This window comes from Stegodyphus dumicola, chromosome X1, assembly GCF_044657685.1.
Source record: "Stegodyphus dumicola isolate Sdum_Otavi_A_Nest chromosome X1, ASM4465768v1".
Lineage (NCBI taxonomy): Eukaryota > Metazoa > Arthropoda > Arachnida > Araneae > Eresidae > Stegodyphus > Stegodyphus dumicola.
Genome location: NC_140780.1, coordinates 37,101,087 through 37,123,144, shown reverse-complemented (window position 1 = coordinate 37,123,144; position 22,058 = coordinate 37,101,087). Strand labels below are relative to the sequence as shown.

Sequence of the window (22,058 nt, the reverse complement as noted above, 5' to 3'; positions counted from 1 at the left end):
AAATATCGCCAGCTGCAGTTTCGTTGCAACTACTCAAACGTTGTCAAAACGTTGTTGAAATAAACATAACGGAAAGTTTTAGTGTTTAAATGCAGTTTGGAATATGAAGTGGAAGAAAGGAAAGTATGGCTCAGAACAAGTTTTTTTTTCACGCTTTTGATAGGAACGGAGTGGAAGCTACGTCACCGACCAGATTATCGTGTAAAGAGAGTTTTAAAGTTTCTAGGAAATGCAGATTAATGCGAACAATAATTTGGCTTCTAAAAATGAAAATTCTGAATTTTATTATGCTTCATGTCTTAATGTGTTCATTTAGCCTGAAAGTTAAAGGTCTGCGAGTCTGTCCAACATAAGCAAGCTTGCTTTACGAGGAACTTCGTAAGTATTCCCATGGAAAAAGGTCTGGTATTCCGTCTTTTATAAATACGAATCTGATTTTACAGGTAGGTTTAAATAAAACTATAAAACCATTCTTTTTTTAAGCATTTGGAAAATTAGGACTAGATTCAGGGATGGATGGAAGAGAGAGAGATAGGGAATTTATAAAATCCTTCGTGGCTATATAGGACTATATAGGACCTTGGCTATATAGGACAAAACCGTAGATCTTTTAACTTTAGGGTAAAGGAGCACATTAGGTATGTGAAGTAAAAGGAAATGAAAAGGTTTTCAGTTGCTTCTCATTACTAGGATATGAGCCGCAATTTTCATTTTCCGAAGCAAAAATTATTGCTCGCACCAATTTGCTAGAAACTGCATTTCCTTGAAGCTTCGAAAATCTTTTTACATAACACTCTGATCGGTGACGTTCCTATCGATTCTTGGAAAATCTGTTCCAATTCCCATCTTCCTTCGTTTGACTTTATATTCTAACTTGCACGTGAAAAACTACAATTTCCCCTGTATTTAATGTACAAGCGACGCTTTTACAGTGTTGAATTAATTACAACAAAATCATAGTAAGCGATATTTTGATCATTATTTGTGCTAATTCTCACTTTGAACTACTTTATCTTTATTTTAAACTGAACAAAGGTATTTTCCTCAAGTATATGCAATTAGAGAAACCTTAAAAATTAGAAAAGAAAGTTTATTGATATGAAATCAAACTGAGAACAAAGCAAAACGTTCAAGCTCAAAAAGCTCAGAAATGTAACATAGAATCAAACGAGTTACAATTATAGCACTACGGCAAGGTTCCAGGATATTGTGTTACTACACTCGGATTATCTTTGCCACAGAGGAATGTCTGTCATTCACTGAACATAAGTGAGTGGCTCCAACGTGCCAGATATTTCTTCAAAAATTTTGGCACTTCATTAACTCTAATTACTTACAGGAAGATGGGAAGGAGATTCCTTTGTCATCATCGGACGTCAGCCTTAACAGAAGACAATTGGGCTCCATGTGTGTGTGTGATTATGGCAAAGCCTCGAGGGCTATCTGCCTAAAGGGAGGAATGCCTTCGTGGAGGACTTTCTAAGGGAAACTGGCTCGTATACACGTTACACATGGGGAAAACCACGAAAACGCCCATACAGCCAGCCCGATCGCGGAATTCGAACCTCGGACCGAACTACCAGTATTCAGCGACTTTACCGCTCAGCCGCTGGTGGGCTCAATTGGGCTCCATGCAGCGTCAATCCTTCAATGGCGTTTTAATAAAGAGTAAGGTATTAATGAAGTCCAAATAATTAATAGAAATTCTTCGACCAGATTTGTATTTTAAACACAGATTTCTCTACAGAATGATATTCTTAAAAGGGCTTTTAATTTAGATTAAACAACGATTTTTTTAAAAAAATTGAACAGGAAATACAAATTTTGAAAATAGCTATTTTTAAAATTATGGGGCGCCTAGTTTGCAGATTTAATGGAAGAAGGAGAAATTTTGAGTGAATTTGAGTTTGATTTATAACAGAGAAAGAGATGAACCATTCAAAAATCATTGTAGTGATATTTGATACATTATATAATGAAAAGACGGCAGTTCAGGAGTCCCTGTGGCAGTCAATCCCATTCCTACAGCAATGCAGTTTTCAACTCAGAGATGGTTCTCGGAGAGAGGTGGCGAGATAAAATTGCTTTCCAAGAACGTTCCAGACATGCTGCATAGGGTTAAGATCAGGAGATCTAGGTAGCCAGTCCATGCGGCGAATATCATCACTTTTCAGGTAATCGTCCACCGGCTGAGCTCTATGTGGACGAGCGTTATTATCCATTAATAGGAACCCAGCACCAACTGCGGCCCTGAAAAGTCGAATATGATGCTCTAAGATCTCCTCTCTGTATATCATGGCAGGTATAGAGCCTTTGTCAAATACGTGCAGGGGTGCGCTTGTCCAACATGTCTGCCAAATCATTACACTTCAACCGTAGTAATTTGTTCCTTGATGAGAAAAGGATGGTATCGTTTTCCAGGCTCTCTACAGATACAGGTACGCGAAGAATCAGTGTCCAGCTTGATTTCATCTGTAAAAAAGAACGATGCTCCGCTGAGGTCTGGTCCAAGGCGCATGTCCACTTTGGTAAACGCGCTTTCTTATGCGCTTCAGTGAGCAGGGCGCAAAAAGCGAGTCTTCTGGAATAATGACGTATATCAAAAAGCCTTCGGGGAGCTGTAGACCATCAAACTCGGGTTACAGTGGCAGCATACCGTTCAGGTGAGAGCTGTGAAGCTGTAGTAGCCCTGCGTTACACTGAGCTCTGTAGCCACCTGTGCTTATGATTGGCTTCCTCGAATCCACCGAAACTCTTGAATATCATTCCCTCATCCATATATTCTTGGCTTCTCATTTTATATGATAGCTTTTAAAATTTCCGCTACTCTTGCGAGAAACGAGGCGAATGTCGTGAAGGAGTACGAGCACACAAATTGCCGAAAACCCCTCGTGGGTTTATATCCACTTCATAGTCACAGCCCTGCAGTCACGCAAATGTATGCTTAGATATTCAACTCTCAATATTTCTATAATTGTTCGGCGAAATAATTAGTAATTACCTTTGGTTTAATACTAAAATTATGTCGTAAAATTTACGATAAATTATGTCGTAAAAATAGACACAATTCATAAATTCTCTTAATTTTGCACATGAATGTATTAAGAATATCAGCTTAAGTCATTTATGTAAATTGATCTCGTACTCCTTCATATTTCACACGGTAAAGCATATTTCAGATCTCTCGCAATATTTGGCTAGTAAACGTTCAGTAAGAAACTGACTGACCAATAGTCTCGAACCTATTTACATGGAGATTTCCTGATACTTGTTTCTTGATCCGTAATGGAAGACAATCTATCTTAACCGGATTTAAACTTGTTAAATTTTGCAGCTGTGCAGAAACAAATTTAAAGAGTTTGTACTAAAAACAGGAACCGTTCAGTATTTTTTAATGATATTATTCCCCGAAGTATAATAAGTTCCATGTAATTAAAATATTTTTTTCATTAAATCAAGTAAAATACATTACTGAAAATGTGAGTTCGCAAGAAGACAAAGATTATCTCAGAATGTTTAACGTTCATGAAACATTTACCACTAAATTACACATGGTTTCATACGTCCAAGACCATAAAGCAGTCATATGTCATATCAAAGGAGACAAATTTTACTGCTTGCAACGCATTTTTTCATTTATAATAAAGATGTTTAAGAAAATTGAAATCAATATAGAAAAATATTACCTCGTATTTAAATAACATTTTACCTGCAGTTATGGGACTTGAGTCTTATAAATTATTTTAAACAAAATGCTAGATAATTATACATCTTTATATTTATATCAAGAATTACGCAAGAAAGTTAAACTTATTCAATGTAAAAAAAGAGAATAAATTATTAAATTTTAGTTATGCTAACCAGAGCACGTTCTGCCATCAGCATTCAATTTATAACCATGATTGCATCGACAGTAGTAACTTCCTAAAGTATTGCAGCAATGTTGTTGACATCCACCGTTATTGACAATACATTCATTGACATCTGAAATAAAATTTATATTCAATTACCACTTGCAAAAATATCATAATCGGTAAAAATAATATAATTTAAAAATCTCGATACATTCTGACAAACCAAGAGTTTCAAATCATAATTTTAGGTTTCTAGAGATCATTTAAAGAAAAGAAATAAAACATTACCAAAAGAAAGAAAATAAATAAATAATGAAAAATATATTAGTATGAAATTAAAATAAATATACAAACAGAAGAAATATGTAAATTTCTGAGAAATAAAATTTTGAGGTATAGTCATTTATTAAAACATCATACAGAGTTGCAGAAACAAATTATCATAAATTCAAATAATTATTTTTAATGAGAGAATAAAGAGGATATTTTAAATGTCTAAGAAATAGAATAAATGTCGAAGAAAAATAGCATAAGCAAAATTATTATATAAATAAAGATAAATTGTTTATTTAACTCTTTTCATTCTAATATCAGTCTTTTAAAAAAGTACATAATAACCGAAAGACACATCTTGCATCAAACCATTTAAAACAGAAAAAGGAGTAATTACTTTTTCATGTAATCAATAAAATTCTAGCTCATTTATTGTCAGCTTACGAGCAATTGTCTCAATTCATTTTATCAGGGGTTATTTCCAAGTTAAATCTCTTTATTTCTTTTCTAGATAAAATGTGTTACTTTAGTTAAGAAGTGCATGTTCATATTAAAATTTATTCAGTTATTGTTTAAGCATGATAATTGACTGCTAATATTCTTCTACTTTGAAGCTGAGCTTTTATCTGTATTTGCCTTTTGACATTTATCAGGCTCTATTAAATTTATGACTGTACTTGAAGAACTGCTCAAATACTTTTCCATACTGTACAATGGATAAATATAGTTGTTCGACGTATTTACTCCGATTTTAAAGTTTGTTTAGCTTTTTATAGAATTATTTCAGTTATTGTAATTTCATTTTTATAATACATTTTTATATGTAGCTTTTGCTACATCCATAGCTTTCCTAAAAATTGCAATTCCAGTATATTAAACTATGACAAAAGCACATTTATTGGCTACAATTTTAAATTTATTGCCTGCCAAATACAGCCAAGAATGGAATTTGGGAATAAGAATGGCACGAAACGGGAAATAAAACAGAATTTAAACTCACATTGCAGCTGGAAATTACAAAATATACAATTGAATACTTGTCTCAAAGTGAAAACGTTAAATCGTTATCAGACGAAATTACTAGAAAACCAAAGCCTATGTGTTCTGTGCCTCATAAGAGTAGTTTTATAATTTTTTGAAGTATTTGATCATCATTATGCCTTAGAACATCTATGCCTAAATTCAAGACTTTTGCTTCAATCATACTGCATAAATGGAGAGTAAAACTTGAAAAAGTCCCCTAATTCTTGATATTAAAGTATAAAAGACTGATGTGCATGGAAACATAGATCAAGAATCAATATATAAATTGAGAAGTTATGTAATTAATAAAAGGGTAAGATAGCTTTTAAGTATCACCAATGGTGGTGTATTTAATTATGGCAAAGCACACTAGGGCTATCTGCCTAAGGGGAGGGATGCCTTCGTGGAGGACGTTTTAAGGGTAACTGGCTCGTAAAAGGCTCGTTTTAAACTGGCTCGTTTTAAGGGTAACATGTTACACATGGGGAAAACTACTAAAACACCCAGACAGCCAGCCCGTTCGCGGGATTCGAACCTCGGACCGAACTACCAGGTTTCAGCGACTTTACCGCTCGGCAGCTGGTGGGCGTATCACCAATGGACAGTTAAAAACAAAATACAAAAAATTTGGTTTTCTTCCACCTACCTCGGATGAGATATCATGAACTTTCTGTTCATAGATTTATGGTCGTGGCATAAAACTTGTCCCGATTTGTTTAATTAAGACTCGAAGATTGTAAATAAAGTGAATCGGATTGCCTTTTAAATAACTTTAAAGTTCAGTTTTCTTAACTTCACGTTTTAGAAACCGGCAAGGCAAAAAGCAAATGGGCTAATCTTTAGAATATGGTAAAAGGTAGTTTGGCGACATATTGGTAAGGCGATAAAGGTTACTAGCTAGGACTCTAGCAATAATCTGAGAAGTACACAGTTTGAATCACAGGTTATTTTGTCTCAGAGAAATGAGAGATTATGAGACATATAATGTGACATTTTCCGGAAAATCCCGATCGTGATTTTAGCTAATAAGCACTTAGAAATAATTTCGCTGCTAAAGTGCAGAATCGCCCCCACTTACTTGTTTGGCGCTTTTTACAAGAGTATGAAGAATTGGATTTTTGTCAATTTTCTTTGACTTTTTAAGTGAAAATAGGTCGATGTGTACATAGATAAAGTCAAGAGTGTGCGCAATGTCATTTTTGTGCAATTCTGGGATTTTCTTTTAAGTGAAAATAGGTCGACGTGTACATGGATACCATGTATGTGCAATTCTTAAAAACGCGGCAAGCAGTTTGCGATTCTGCACTTTCTCCCAATTTCGCACCTAATCTTCGTCATGATTAAGCATTTTTGTTCCATAAAAGTTCTAGTGTAAGCGTAATTCGGCTAACAGATTGTTGGAAAAAATGTTGAGTAAAAAAAAAAAAAAAAAAAAAAAAAAAACATGTCTTTACTTCGTGAAAACAAAATGGCGTCGAAAGCAAAACTAGCAGGTTACTGTAGCAGGGTTGGTCGCCAAACTTTCGCCAAGAAATCGCCAAGTTACCATAATGTAAAGATTTACCAGCAAATGTTTACTGATATCATCATTTAATTGAAATTTATGCAATTTTTTATTCGAAAAATATAAGTCAGTTGCAAAATGATTGGTGCTTCAAAATACGAATATGTTTTAAATTCTATTATTAGAAATCTCCCAATTTTGATATATTTTCACACGTTGAAATGAATCGATGTTTATTAGAACTCTAGGTAAACGTGGTCCTTCTCTATATCTTTCACGACAGTCGAGGAAAGGAATTAATTATTTTTTCAACTAGCGCTTTAGAATTTTCAGATTAATTCACGTCCCGTATTTCAGTGTTTTGGGAATGTAAAACTGATAAAAAAAAGCCAGCCAAATTTTCAGAATATACTTAAGTTAATACAGTCTGTAACCACTTTAGAATAGAATCTTTCTCTGTTTGTGCATTGATGCCAGTACTTGCACCGTGATTAAAATGTTTTCTGAAATAGTTTTAATTGAAGTGTGTCCTCTCCGATTTAGTTTAAATATTTTTTACAGAGGCTATTTCTGAAGCCATAACAACATGGTTGATACATACCTATGACTTTGAGACTAAGAAAGAGGCATTAAAATGAAGGTCTCTAAGTTCTCTAAGCACAAACAACTCAAGGAAAACAATGCTGGTAATTTTTTCGATATGGAATTAGTTGTTGTACAAGTATTCGTCCTCCAGGTCAGATAACCATTGAAGCATTTTCTTATGTTCTGAGGTGGTTAAGTAAGGGTGACGTAAGTGAGTGAATTACTTCCCCATTTGTTTTTTTTTTCTAAATACAGTTCTCCAAATAGCATCATTTAATTAAATATTAAAAGAAAATTAAATTAACCTGAGTTTAAAACTATGAAAAACTCAACCCATTTTAGAGTTTGTTGACAATGGTTTTTATGCTCTGTGCAATTCGAGATAAAATGGAAATGGTTCTTCCCTCTTCTCCAAGAAGCAATGGCGTATGATCATGATTATGTTAATGAATATTATTTTATTTCTTCAAGCCATATTAGATTATTATCCTTTCTCCTTGTAAAATGAACTTCCACCTAAAACTGAATTTGAAATTCAGCTTTACTTAGTTATTAAACTGCTCTAATTACAAAACTGCTCCGATTTCAAGCCACATAAATCCTTCCTGATGATAAAGACCTTTGAAAGCTCTTCACTGCATCGCTAATTTTCAAATAAATATCAAGGGACAAGCAGCGATACTTTAAATTTCGTATTATAATTAAAATAAGATATTAGCTTTACACAGAGAAATGCAGCGTATCTCTTCAATGGCATCACTACATGAAGCAGTAACAATGCAGAAACAGAAATTCAATTAAATAACTCGCAAGGAATTAAATGACGTTTATTGCTAAAATTAGCAATTTCACTTGAAATATTGGCTTCTAGGATTCTCAAGGGCACATAACAGCAAGAGTTTCCCATTAATCAAATAACTGTTTGTAAAGAACTAGAAATTTGTTTATTTCATGAAACGAGACGCTCTTAAGTAATATTACATTAAAAAGAGACGATCTTAGGAGACACTTACGAAAGAGGATAACGAACCATAACATATATGTGGGCTTGAAAAGAAAAAAGTCTTTTTCAATATTATTATTATGCATTGACTACGATACTGTTAACACTGAAATTGTATTAACATTAAACGTTTTATATTTTCTTTTACTCCCTTTTATATATTTGCGCACAACAAAGTAAAATCAAGTGATGAAGTTTATGATCATCATATGCGTACATTTATAAGATAGGTAAGTTATCAAATAACTGATAACAATATTAATCAAATAACTGTTTGTAAAGAACTAGAAATTTGTTTATTTCATGAAACGAGGCGCTCTTAAGTAATATTACATTAAAAAGAGACGATCTTAGGAGACACTTACGAAAGAGGATAACGAACCATAACATATATGTGGGCTTGAAAAGAAAAAAGTCTTTTTCAATATTATTATTATGCATTGACTACGATACTGTTAACACTGAAATTGTATTAACATTAAACGTTTTATATTTTCTTTTACTCCCTTTTATATATTTGCGCACAACAAAGTAAAATCAAGTGATGAAGTTTATGATCATCATATGCGTACATTTATAAGATAGGTAAGTTAGGAATAAGTTTTGCTGGCTGTTATACGAATATTTATTTTTTTAAATGTACTTTTATCTTAAAGTCAAAAGAAATAATTTTATCTAAGTGCTCATATATGGTTAATAGGACCGATTAGTTTGAGAATAAAAATAAATATTAAAGAACTATTTTTAAATTCCCTAAGCTTGTAGCTGCTTCAACGTCCAGAATGATAGAAATTGCGATATTTTTAAAACTAAGTATTTCTGACTGAATTGCTGCAACATTTGTATCATTCCCATTAGTGTGAAAATGTTATGCGCTGTTATCTTTTTTTTACCTAAATCCAAGATTAAATTTTAATCACTTCAAAAGAGAAAATCGGAAAGTATTTCGTTTAACGTTTCGTACGTCCATTGCATTTGCGAGTTTAAAATATATAACACTTCTTTAATTTCTAAAGTGAAGAAATATTTTTCTGAAAAATTAGTTTTTTATTGATTGGTATTGGACAGTTTAATTTATTTACTTTCATTTTTCGTTCCTCTTCAGATTCGCCTAATGCATTTATCTCTAAACTTTTACATTTTTCAACAATACAAGCAAAATGTTTTCCTCAGCTGTTGCAAAGAAAGCCGTAATCCCTCTTGTAAACGTGCGACGTTGTAGATAATTATATTTCGCGGCTGTGTTGCTAAATGTAATTTAATGCAGTATTTTTTATTGCATGTAGCATGCATGCCATCACAGATTTATATCTGAGAGGACGACTTTATTAACTTTTATTTTTCATGCAGTATTAAATTCCACCCATGTACAATTTTACATACATAAAAATTTAAACTTATTTTGCTCCAAATACTCTCTCCACTGCAAGAATTATCATTTGATGCATATCTTGCATTAATATTATTGGAATATAATGAAGTACACTCATGTCCATAAATTAAGGATAATTCGGAGTCACGTGAAATCGAACTCTAAAATAAATGTATCACCTGTAAAATCACTACACACATCTTCAAGAATCATATGCAAATTTCAGGAAGTAACCAGATGACACCGATGGCACGTCACAATGACGAGAGTGTAAGAGAGTGATATATAATGAATACAGGCAAAGAAGTAAAATTGTTCGCAGGCGCTTTATAAGCATTTCAGTGCAATAACTGAATAGTTATGATACAAAGGACGCATTTGGATGATTTTTTACGTGGTAGAATTATCAGCCGTCTGGAATGTGGGCGTACTCAACTGGAAGTATCAGACGAACTTGGAATTGCCCAGAGTGTCATCTCCAGGCTTTGGCAACGATTCCAAGATGATGGTAATGTGAGTAGACGTTAAGGTCGCCCCAGAGTTACAACGCCGAATGAGGACCGGTATTTGGCAGTTACTGCCAAAAGAAACAGGCGGAGCACAGCCTCAGACCTGTCTCGTCAGCTCTCTTCAGCCCATGGTACGACAATTTCAAGGCAGACCGCGTACAGACGCGTAAGACAGATTAGTTTATATGCTCGTAGACCTGTCAGATGCGTTCCACTTACTGCAACTCACTTTCGCCTGCGGTTAGCCTGAAGTAGAGAGCATGCATTGTGGACACCGCAACAGTGGGCTTGTGTGATGTTTTCCGACGAGTCCAGGTTTAGCTTGCTGTCTGATTCTCGCCGGACTTTCATATGGAGAGCTCCAGGTACCTGTTACCACCAAGAAAATATCATTGAACGACACCGTTACGATGGAGCAGGAGTTCTCGTTTGGGGTGGAATTATTCTGGGTTCCAGAACTGATCTGCATGTTTAAATTGGAACCATGACAAGCCAAATCTATCGGGACGTCATTCTGGAACAACATGTACGTTTGTTTCGGGGCGCCATGGGCGCACAATTTGTGTTTATGGATGACAACGCCCGTCCTCACCGTGCAAACATCGTAAGCGAATGCCTTCAATCGGAGAATGTCACCCGTATGGACTGGCCAGCATTCTCACCGGACTTGAATCCAGTAGAGCACGTGTGGCATATGCTTGGCCGACGAGTAGCAGCACGTGAACCTCTTCCTACATGTCTACCGGAACTTCGGAGAGCATTGCTTTTTGAGTGGTGTAATATCCCCCAAGATCAGATCGATAATTTGATACTCAGCATGCCTAGGCGTTGTACGGACTGTATTGCATCGTCTGGGAGACATACAATGTATTAACAATCATATCAACCATGTAATATTGGTTTTTTGTAAATAGGGTTTTTTTTTGTAATTTGCTCCAGGGAGAAAAAATTGCTAATTTTTCTAATAATATCAAACATATAGCATCTTTTTTTGCTATTTACCTTTTGTTTAATAAATAAGCTTTACAAATAAGTCAAATTTGTTTTGCTGCTAACTCTTCCTTTGCCTGATTTTGCATTATCCTTAATTTATGGACATGAGTTTATATGAGGTCTATGTGCCTAAGGGAAAGGATGGCTTCGGAAAGGACTTTCTAAGCGAAACTGGCTCCTAGTCACGTTGCACATGGGAAAAACCACGAATACCATCTATAAATACATCCACCCCGTTCTTCTGGAATAGAACTCAACTTTAACTACCCCTGTTCGGCATTTTTAACCACTCGGCCACTGGTGAGAATCATATTTTTTAATAAATGATGTGCTTCGGGGATTTGGAGATACAATACTTCAGCAGCGTTAATTCATGATGCCCACTTTGAAAACAAGAACACTCTTATAATAGTAACAACACATTTAACACCAGCTTCCAGGCAATGAAGAAACCTGTATGTTCCTATGGAAAACTGTCTGGTGTGTGTTGACCTAAAACAGAAAATTTCCCATACTTTAATATGAGTTAAGGTTTCGTTATATAAAGGTTTGAATAATTTGGTGCCACAATTAATTTATTAAACTCTGAAAATGCAAAACATCTCCTAATCTACACAAATTATCTTATGTAGAATGTAAGATCGACTGAAAAGAAACATGAATTTTATGCTGAAACTGCTTGACTTTTCTAAAATTATCCTAGCATGTTTCCAGTTCTGTTGAGTGGAATGAATTTATAGCTTTTCCATGTCTATTTTCTTCACTTTTAACACAGATCAAAGTATAATCCTTTTCAGTATGAAACAAAACTTGCAACTTTCATTTTAAGAGATATTCCTGACAGCGAAAATTCCTAAGTTTTAAATTATAATTTTTATGATCCTGTTTTTTATGTTACAGTTCATGTCTACGAGTTTCCGAGTGGGTAATGCTGGAAGAAAGTTCATGGCAATCAAGCTGGTTGCGTATGGCCAACAGCTTGGTCTCACTGATAACTTGATTATCCAGCCCACTAGTGTTTCACTATATCGATTAATCAATAAAGTATTTTTAACATTCTTTTACCTTTCATTAGTCAAATGAATTTTTGGGATAAGAAAAGCTTATTTGAGTTTGAATGAAACTTATGTGACAGCTAAGTGATTTAAATATGGCCAGTAAATCCCTATCAGATAATATTTTTATTGGTTACCGCTTTTATCATATTTCTACATTATAATTTTAACATTAATAATATTTAATGATGCTTGGTGCTTTACCCAGACCTTTTACGTCGTCTCATGAGTTAGCTCAGAGAGCCCTGAGTTAGCTCAGAGACTCTCTGAACTAACTCATGAGTTAGCTCAGAGAGTGTATTAAATTTCGCGAATACGATAAGTGTTTTCAACTAATTTTTATTAGAATCAGTAAAACATATTCACCGCTCTTAGTCAAACTAGTGTTTCAATTTTTTAAATCTTGTTCTCTTATTTCTCGTTCTTCACATTTTAGTCTTTCGTAACTATACTGCATTAAAATTTCTTTAGCCCGAAACATAGCTTTCGTAAGTATAATTAGCTTAGGATTAACAGAATGAAGTTAAACTTTTTAAAACGCGTTGTTATATACCAAATATCAGTTATATTAGAATTACCCGAAAAGGATTGTCTTAAATCTTCTATAAAATATTAAGAAAGCTAAACCTTCTTTTCAGTTTTTGGAACTCAACAATTTAGTTTATTGCTTCATCCATTATGAAGTGTCCAACACAAAAATGAGAAGCCATGTCATATCTTACATACATGTTAATTCCCAGTCTTAACAAAGAATAAGAGATAATATTGTACCGATACATCAAATCCCTCTAGCAATATGTGTAACTCATTCAAAAGTAACCATAATAAAACCAACTGTACTGTTCCGATACAAATTAGATAACGAAAAAACAAGAAGCCAAAATATTGATCCACGTATCTCAATCAATGGTTAATTTTGCACAAAATATAAAGCAAAAGACTGATGATACGGTACATTTAAAATATCCTTCTTCAGTCTTATGGTATTACTCCAGTGAGCCATTTTGCATTATGTTTGCTGCAGTAAACTGTAGGTATAGGCTATCGTGCCACCGTCCGTACTTAGTTCAAGAGCTTTGGAAAAACATGTTATGGCGAAATGAGAGCTGTTATGGAAGACTGTCTGAAAACAGTTATATACCTCAGCACTTATAAAACCTCAACACCTTTGAAAACAAATTAATGTTATTAATTCACCTCTTAATTAAACTGAGTCGCTTAAAGGGAATTATGCTATAGAACAGCGACTCTCAACAGTGGTAGGCGTACCACTGGTGGCGCGCAAAAGAAAAAATAGGTGGTACGCAAAGGAATAAAGTATTTTTAATTATTAAATTCAAAAATTAAATACCCAACACCCTATTTAAGTTTTTTCTCTAACAATCGTAAATTTCTGCGATCTGAGGTTTGTTCAAGGTCAACAGTCACTCATAGACTAGCAAAATAATCCGTTTTTATTTTCACAATTTTTTTTTCAGCCGTAGATATAACAAAATTTTGCCGTTATGATACCAAAATGAAGTTTTTAAAAGGAGTAATAGAAATGTGTGTTGTATTTAATAGGAAATAAAAATAAAATTCCTATAAAATGATAATAGCATCTTATTAATTCTTTTAGATTTGCTTTATTTATATCTACGCTTTATATCGCCACCATTTTCCGGCTGATATTGCACCATTTTCAATTAAAATATTTTTACGTCTCTAGCAACAGGTATTTTGTCTTCTTGTTTCTTTGTATTCCTTATTTTTCTACTCTATTTAAGAATATCGTTATTTGTTTTTGAAAAAAACCTTGTAATATATTATGCATTTAAATATTTATGAAAAATAATAAAACAAAACTGGATTTTTCAAAATGGAAAAATGGAAAAAAGTGACGATTCACAGGTGATTTTTCCAAGACAATCTACTAGCACTAAAAATGTTGAAAAGAAAGGAAAAATTATTTACAGAAAATATGATTAAAGTTATTCATCATTTGGGTTTACTTAGAATGTAGATGACATGGACCCTGAATCTTAATGTGTTGTTTGCGGTGAACTAATATCCAATCAAATTATGAAACCATCGTCTTATAAAAGACATCTTGAAGCTAAGCATGCCAGTTTAAAGGATAAATCAGAAAAATATTTTAAGCGGAAATTATCGGAGTTCAAAATTAGTAAACATATAATGAAAGTTTTTGTTACTTCAAGTGAAAAAGATTTGGAAGCTAGTTACCTAGCAAACCTAAGAATTGCCAAACTGGGCTGGCTCACACTGTTAAAGAAGATGTTGTATTACCAGCAGCTAAGGATCTCGCTTTAACATTATTTATTCGACGAAAAAGCGGCTAATGAACTTACTATTATTGAAATTCTTAATTGAACTGTTAGCAAATGTCACAGGAAGTTGACAAATTCATGAAATGGCAAATTCCATGAAAGAGACATTTATTCAAAAAATAAAAAACAGTGAAAATTCCTCATAGCAGTTGGATCAAAGCACTGATATAACGAACTATGCTCAATTATTAGTTTACATAAATTTCGAAGAAGATAAATGAATTGCCGAATGAACTGCAAAGGAAATTTTCAAAGCGGTTAATGAACTTACTATTATTGAAATTCTTAATTGAACTGTTAGCAAATGCCACAGGAAGTTTCAAATTCATGAAATGGCAAATTCCATGAAAGAGACACTTATTCAAAAAATAAAAAACAGTGAAAATTCCGCATTGCAGTTGGATCAAAGTACTGATACAACGAACTATGCTCAATTATTAGTTTACATAAGTTTCGAAGAAGATAAATGAATTGCCGAATGAACTGCAAAGGAAAATTTCAAAGCAATCAATAATTGTATGTCTGAGAATGATATTTCTTGGAATAAGTTCATTCTCTTATGCAGTAACGGAGCTAGGGATTTAACAGGAAAACGTTCCGGTGTTATTTCAGAAATAAAGAAAGTCGCACGTGAAACTAAATTTACTCACTGCTCCACTCATCGTGAAGCTTTAGTAGCCAAAATAATCCCCGAAAACCTGAAAGCAGTTTTGAATCAAGCTGTGAAAATTCTTAATTTTATTAAAAGCCGAGCTTTAAATTCAAGAATGTTTATGATTTTATGCTAAGAGAACGGCAGTGAACATGAAACGCTTTTGTTATATTCCAAAGTAAGGGGATTATCCAGAAGCAAAGCTCTAAATTGACTTTTTGAACTTCCATCAGAAATTCGAATTTTCCTCTGTGATTCAAAATCTGAATTGTAAAAATATTTGTTTAGTGAATTATGGCTGGGGTATTTAGCATATTTTGTGGCAATTTTGTAGAAGAACTAGCCGGGGATGGTGTCCAAGAGTTTTCCAGTCCTCTTCCCTTACCACCAAACCATTCGAGGGAACTTCCAACTTGCTATGCATTTTAAGTGCCCCAAATACCGACAGTGCTAAATGATATTTCTGGTATAAATTAACGCTACTGCCCCTTACTATTTAGTCTTACGAAAGGTATAACTACAAAACATAGCCGAATGAACCTTTTGCCCTGTTTGCTAGCAGTGTAATTTGAATCCTCTAAATTGGGTAACTAATTGAACGCCGTCGAAAAATGCACCCAGGGTTCTGGAGATCAGAGTTGTTTTCCTCAGTTTCGAAGCATATTTTTTATCTCAAGGCCGTTTCTCAGTAAATACGCAAAATGTTGCTGATTAGATGCGTTGGTATGCGGGGCAACACTTTCCAGCCAAACAAAGTAATGCGGAAGTTGGCAACTATATAATTCTTGTTATTTATTCTCGTCTCACCGCAAATTCCTGTCACACGCCACTCATACTTTCCCTCCTGTAGTATTACTTTCACAGCACTCTTTTTGATTAAAGACAGGTTCCTTTCCACCAATAAAATTATCAGATGGCTTCGAACGTAGCGCCTGAGTGGGGAAGATTTACTTTCCATGAAAACCATCGCAGCCTCGACTGTAAATAAGGTGTCGAAGTGGCATTCCGGGCTGTGAAAGAACACAACGGGAATTAGCGCTTTCTTCGTGGCTGCTATGTTTGCATTTGAGCTTTGCCTCAAAATTAATCAGAATTTCGTGGTAAACTTAGTGACGTGTGTTCCAACTAAATATTTATTTATTTGACATTTACGCTGCGTGAAGAAAAATATGTCTTTTCCGAACTGAGAAGCATTAAAAATGAGCTGGATAAATGAGGAATGAAGCAAGACTAGGCATTTTCATGAAAGTTAAACGTTTCGATATTTTGAGGAGGGAGAGAAGTCAACATTTATTTATGCGGTATATATATATATTACACTCTGACATGACATTCATTTCTGATTTATGATAGTCGAAACAAATGAAAAAGTAAATATAGGAATTAGGAGGGATAAAGTTTGAAAAGTCAGAGAGACGATGACGTGCGATACTCATGAAGAGTTTGTTATAATGCGGGATGGTGTGCGCTTGTTGAACCAAATTAAGGGTTACGATTTCAGAGAAAGAGTAATGAAAAATTGTAAAATACTACTACTTTTTAAAATTACAAAAATTTTCTAAACTTTAGATTTGCTAATTGAAAATAATTAAAAAATGGGACGGAAAAGCCCTTTGGACATTAAAACTATGATGATCAGTTTTCAAGGGAAAATTACGTTTCTTTCGCCTTCTGATTAATACTTTGCTCCACCAGTAATCGAATGGTTAAGACCGTTGAATACTAGGAGTTCGACCAGGGATAGATCCCAAGCGAACAGACTAATTGTATAGTTTGCTTTCGTAGTTTCTCTCGTGTGTAACATGAATATGAGCTTTCCCTTAGAAAGTCCTTCAGGAATGCATCCGTACCCTTAGATTGCCCTTGGGTGTCTTGCCTTATTCAAATAACCTAAACTAACCTGGTGTTTACTGGTAAAAGGGAAGCAAGTTTTAGCGTGTAACAACACGTACAAATAAATAAGATAAGTTTTATTTGTAGTTAAGCAATTTTTAAATTCCTTAACAAAGCATTAAAAGATAAATAAACATAAAATAATTAAAAACGTAGATTTAAATCAATTGTTCCGTATATTTAAACAGTTAGTAATTTTGTTTATACAAAATATAAATAAATAAAAATCTCTTTTCAGTTAGTCAAAAAAAAAAAAAAATAAGAAAACTTTAAAAAAGTCTCTCTTGTTGCAATGGAAGCGTCAGTTATACGAACAAAGATAACTAAAAATAGCTTCTGAATATGACAAAAATCATAAAACTTTCATAATTTTTAATTACATTAATGCGAATTTTAATGAAACTTTAATTAGATGGTATATATTTCAGATATTTATTGGCCTGAAAATATTGAAAATTAGCGTATTCAGGCAGTGATACTACACTATTATGAACTTGAAAAATTAATTTCTAATGAAGAATGATTAAATAGTTTTAATACACGCCATTGGATAGAAAAGTCTTCGAATTATGTGAAGGTTTTCTGATAAGTTTCCACTTTATCAATTTTATATCCTTTACATCATTAACCGCTATTTGTGATAATGATTAGTGATAAAGTAAAACGTACGACAATTCCTATACAAAAACCTTTGGAAAGCATAAAATAGAATATAGTTTTTTATTTCAATTTTACTTCTCTTTTTGTGTTGCGTTTTGTTTGCCTTTTCCCTCACAGAGACTAGCGGCCGAGCGGTAACGTCGCTGAACACTGGTAGTTCGGTCCGAGGTTCGAATCCCGCGAACGGGCTGGCTGCATGGGCGTTTTCGTGGTTTTCACCATGTGTAACGTGTATACGAGCCAGTTTCCCTTAGAAAGTCCTCCACGAAGGCATCCCTCCCCTTAGGAAGATAGCCCAAGTGTGCTTTGCCATAATTAAATACACCACCACACCACACCCTCACAGAGACACATGGTTTGATATGAGCTTTAATAAATAGGAACTGACATCATTCTTAATCTGCAGCATGGAATCCAGAATTCACTGCCAAGAGTAAAATTAAAAAAACTAAGGGAATTATGGTATTCAGCAGAGAGACTAAGGAAGACTTAAGTATATAGCTCAAAACTGCTAGGGCATTTGAAGGAATTTGAAAACACAGTAATCTTCCAGTTTCCTTCCAATCTCCTAAATTCACATTTCTTTCTCAAGTAAAAGAGCTGACTGGCAATATAAGTAAAATATTCGTCGTTAAAACTGAATTTTTATCTGACTTTAAATAAAAAGTACCTGACATTTTTCTTGGATGTATGAAATATGAGAAAAACGGTGGCTTAAATGTTACCCTGGACTTTGCAATTTACGTACTGGTGTGGTGATTCTGGACTTAGAAAATCCATATTTTAGTGCAGTATTAAAATGACAAAAGGAAAACATTACTGTTAAATATTGAACAAATATCTGGTTATTTATATCATGAGTAAACGATGATATCTTCCTTAACATAAATCTCATAAAGTTTCATAATGAAGCAAAATAAAAATATAAATTTAATGTTTTTTAAATAATAAATATATCAATCTCAAATAGTATTAAAAAACATATAATGTTTATTAGGTTCGATTAGATGTTGCAGCGCATCAGTAACGATTGAATTCTACAAGAAAGGACTTTTCTGCGATTGACACTCAGTCGCTGATACACCACCTTTTTTTATTTAGCCGAAAGTTTTAGCACAATGAACGAAATGGGTCTATCATTACAAGGAAATATTGCCATAGGTTTTGATTAAAACGTCAAAGTACCGTCCTTTAACAAGAAATTAACGTATTGGTATGATGGAAAGGGAAGACATCCATTGGTTTCTTATTCTTCTACAATGAACCTAACATGATGATTCAAGAAAAAATACTGAGAAACATTGAGGTGAAGTTTTAAAAGACTTGCTTAAATATTATGTTTTGACAAATGAAGAAAAGGTGCTTGATAACGTTAATTTCTAAATGTACTAAGCATGAACAAAAAATCGCCCTCCTTAAACTGAGAAGAATATGAGGTTCTTATAGATCTCACATTGAACTAAAAACTGCGTTGCCAAAATCTTGTGGAATTTTGGCTGCATTTATGAGATGATTTCCAAAGCTTGTCTGAGATATCAAAATTAGTATTGCTTGATTTCTGAACTACACGTTTCTGTAAAGCAGGAGTTTTCGCTTATACAAGTTACCAAACATAATACAGAGTCCGCTTAATGTATGCAGAAAAACATAATGCAGATATCTGTTTCCATACATAATACAGAACCAAACATTCATCTGCCACTATCAATAACTGAATCTCAAATAAGAAAACTGTGCATTGCGTCCTGCGTTATAATTGCCCTACAATTATTAAAATTAAACCGAATAGTCTTCTTTAATGAATATTACAAATTGTAAATAACAGTAACTGGAGTAATTGAGTTTGTTCTATGTATTTCTTTACGGTTGCTCTCACCGGTAATGTAAAATCCTTTGCTACGAAAATGATTTGCTTGATTAAGATTTGAGTGCATATTTGTGTATCGCTAATTTTTTCCATATCCTGTGTATCGGTGGTAGTTGGAAATAGCCTGAAATATTATATTAGATACTAATTTTTTTAATATAGTGGTTTTCCCTTCATATATATCACACCATTCAAGTTCAGTACACTGATAGTTTGTAATGTTGAAAGAAAACTATGAAAATTATATTTTTTAATCTAAAAATCTCGGTAAAACTTTGAATTACCTTAGAAATGCTACTTAAATTTTACATGTAAAATTTCAGATCATCATTGCATTATCTGCTGTTTGGTAAAACATGGTTGCAGGCAGAGGAAATTAAACAAGAATGAGAAATGCGATCTGGAATGAAAATATTTCTCGACGGCATACTGAAGATGTAAAAATGAAAATTAATAATTACATCGATGAAAGGGTAACTATCATACCTTTAATGATAATGCTTTGCTCATGAAGCATACTTTAACAGTAGCATGTTACATTTGTTCGGTGAACATGAGACACAAATCATGATTCTTATACTATAAATGATATATCTTCTATGTCAATGCTCTTTATGTCAGTCCAGGAAATAAATCTCTATTTCAGTAATACGGGCTTGTTTGGGATAATGTTCAGCAATGGAAACATTTTCTCTGCCATAACTGCTAACGAATGATGCAACACGATGGGTAAAAAGAGAGATGAATAGAAGATCCTTTTCTGATAAAAAAAATCATGCCGAAATTAACTGCACCGTTTATGTATAAGAAAGTTATGTTTATGCTCTTTGCACATTGTGTAATCTTTTCGAGGAACCGATTTTCTACATTACGTTTATCAAACCGTCGGTATTCAATTATTTAAACATAGAAACTGAAAAAATCTGATCCTGAAAAACGTGGTCACCCGGAAAACGTCAGAACCCCCGGATTGGGTGAATGAAAAGACAGGTTGTCTTTTAAAATATTTATTTTAAAAACTTAATAAGAAATACTTGAATAAATATTAAAATAATTGAATCATTTCAGCCATAATCCATACAAAGGCCGCTGACGCGGCGACGACGCTAAATGAGTCTGATTTCACTCGTTTACAGCATCAAAAGCTTTTTACACAAAGATCTCTCCTCGTTTTTTAAAAACCTGGAAAGGGAATAATCAGTCCCTTATGTCCGGAAACCACACTAGGGGGGGGTTTCCGCTGCACTTTTCTTCCAAAGGTCTGCTGTTCATTCTGCCGCTGAGAAAAAGATAGTTCTAATTAAGCACCTGGAAGTCCGAGGGGTGCATATGTCTGAACGTCACAACGGCTGCACAATTTGCTCTGCTTGCTATCAAAATTCCTTCTCATTTTATTCCGAAGATTTCCAAAGAATGGAAATTACGTTATTCATTGAGCGCTTGAAAAAATATTTTATGCACAAATAATTTATAATTTAATAAAAAATAATACATCAATTAATGAATCTGATGCCCCTGCATCCTATTTTGTACTTAGAACCTTTAAATGTGATGTTAAAGAGTAACTCAAAAGTGTCGATTGTTGATTGCTTTGAATACCTAAAAACATAAACAAATATATACTTACATGTTCTATGTAAGTAACAAATAGAAACATGGCACTAAGTTACTGTAATACAGGTGTTTAATGCAGATAGACATTCTATCTAATATATCTAAGAAAAAGAAGCTCTCGCGTGCTGTGCCGTAATCACTTTTATATCGATCTTCCTTAAATCTTTTAGATTCAGTAACATGTGCTGAATTTCAGCTTCCTTTTGAAGAATAAATCTTCATTTTTGGTGCTTTGTTTAAACCGAAAACAGGAGTTAGGTCTGATTTCGTTGCTTTATTTCAGTGAGTTTAACAACTTTTCAAAATGTGACTAATGCAAATAACAAATACATGAATAAATCTTTTCAGAAGAACTCAATACGAATTTAACTAGTGCTCCCAAAATGTTCGTTTTGCTGCATTAACGTGTTAACATTAATAATTTAAGTTTTCTGTAGTTTGAGATATATAGTGAGAAATAATTAGCGAGTAAATATGTAACATAAATTATTAGTTTATATTAATGTTGAGGAAGTGTTATCTTTCAAATAATCTTATTAGTTTCAAGGTGTTGGTAATTGGCATCGGTAGTACATAAACTTTCTGACGGTTCGTCTTCTGTTAGAGGTTACCATGGTTACGACTTAGAAAAGTCTTCTAAAGGCATACAGTTTTCACTGGAGCGAACCGCAGATCTGTAAATTAAAACAATTTGTTTTTAAGTAGAAATTAGAAAGCTTGAGCAATAAGCGAACAGTACTTCATGCCTTGTGGAGAATCTAAATACTCGTTTGGAATTTAAAGTAAGAAGGCAGAATACATTAAATATTAAGCAAATGTTTAGCGTTCTTTTAACGGTTTTTAAATATAATTTATTAATATGCACATTTAATGA

At 33.6% G+C, this 22,058-nt stretch overlaps 1 protein-coding gene across 4 annotated transcripts in view; it reads right to left on the bottom strand.

The window, feature by feature from the left end:
• LOC118182303 (uncharacterized) overlaps positions 1 to 22,058 on the bottom strand; it is a 495,450-nt gene that overhangs the window by 235,955 nt on the left and 237,437 nt on the right. For all 4 annotated transcript variants that reach the window (XM_085807736.1, XM_085807739.1, XM_085807738.1 and 1 more), the window contains exon 5: positions 3,862 to 3,984. In XM_085807736.1, the coding sequence (XP_085663862.1) occupies positions 3,862 to 3,984 (123 nt within the window). The remainder of the gene's footprint in view (positions 1 to 3,861; positions 3,985 to 22,058) is intronic.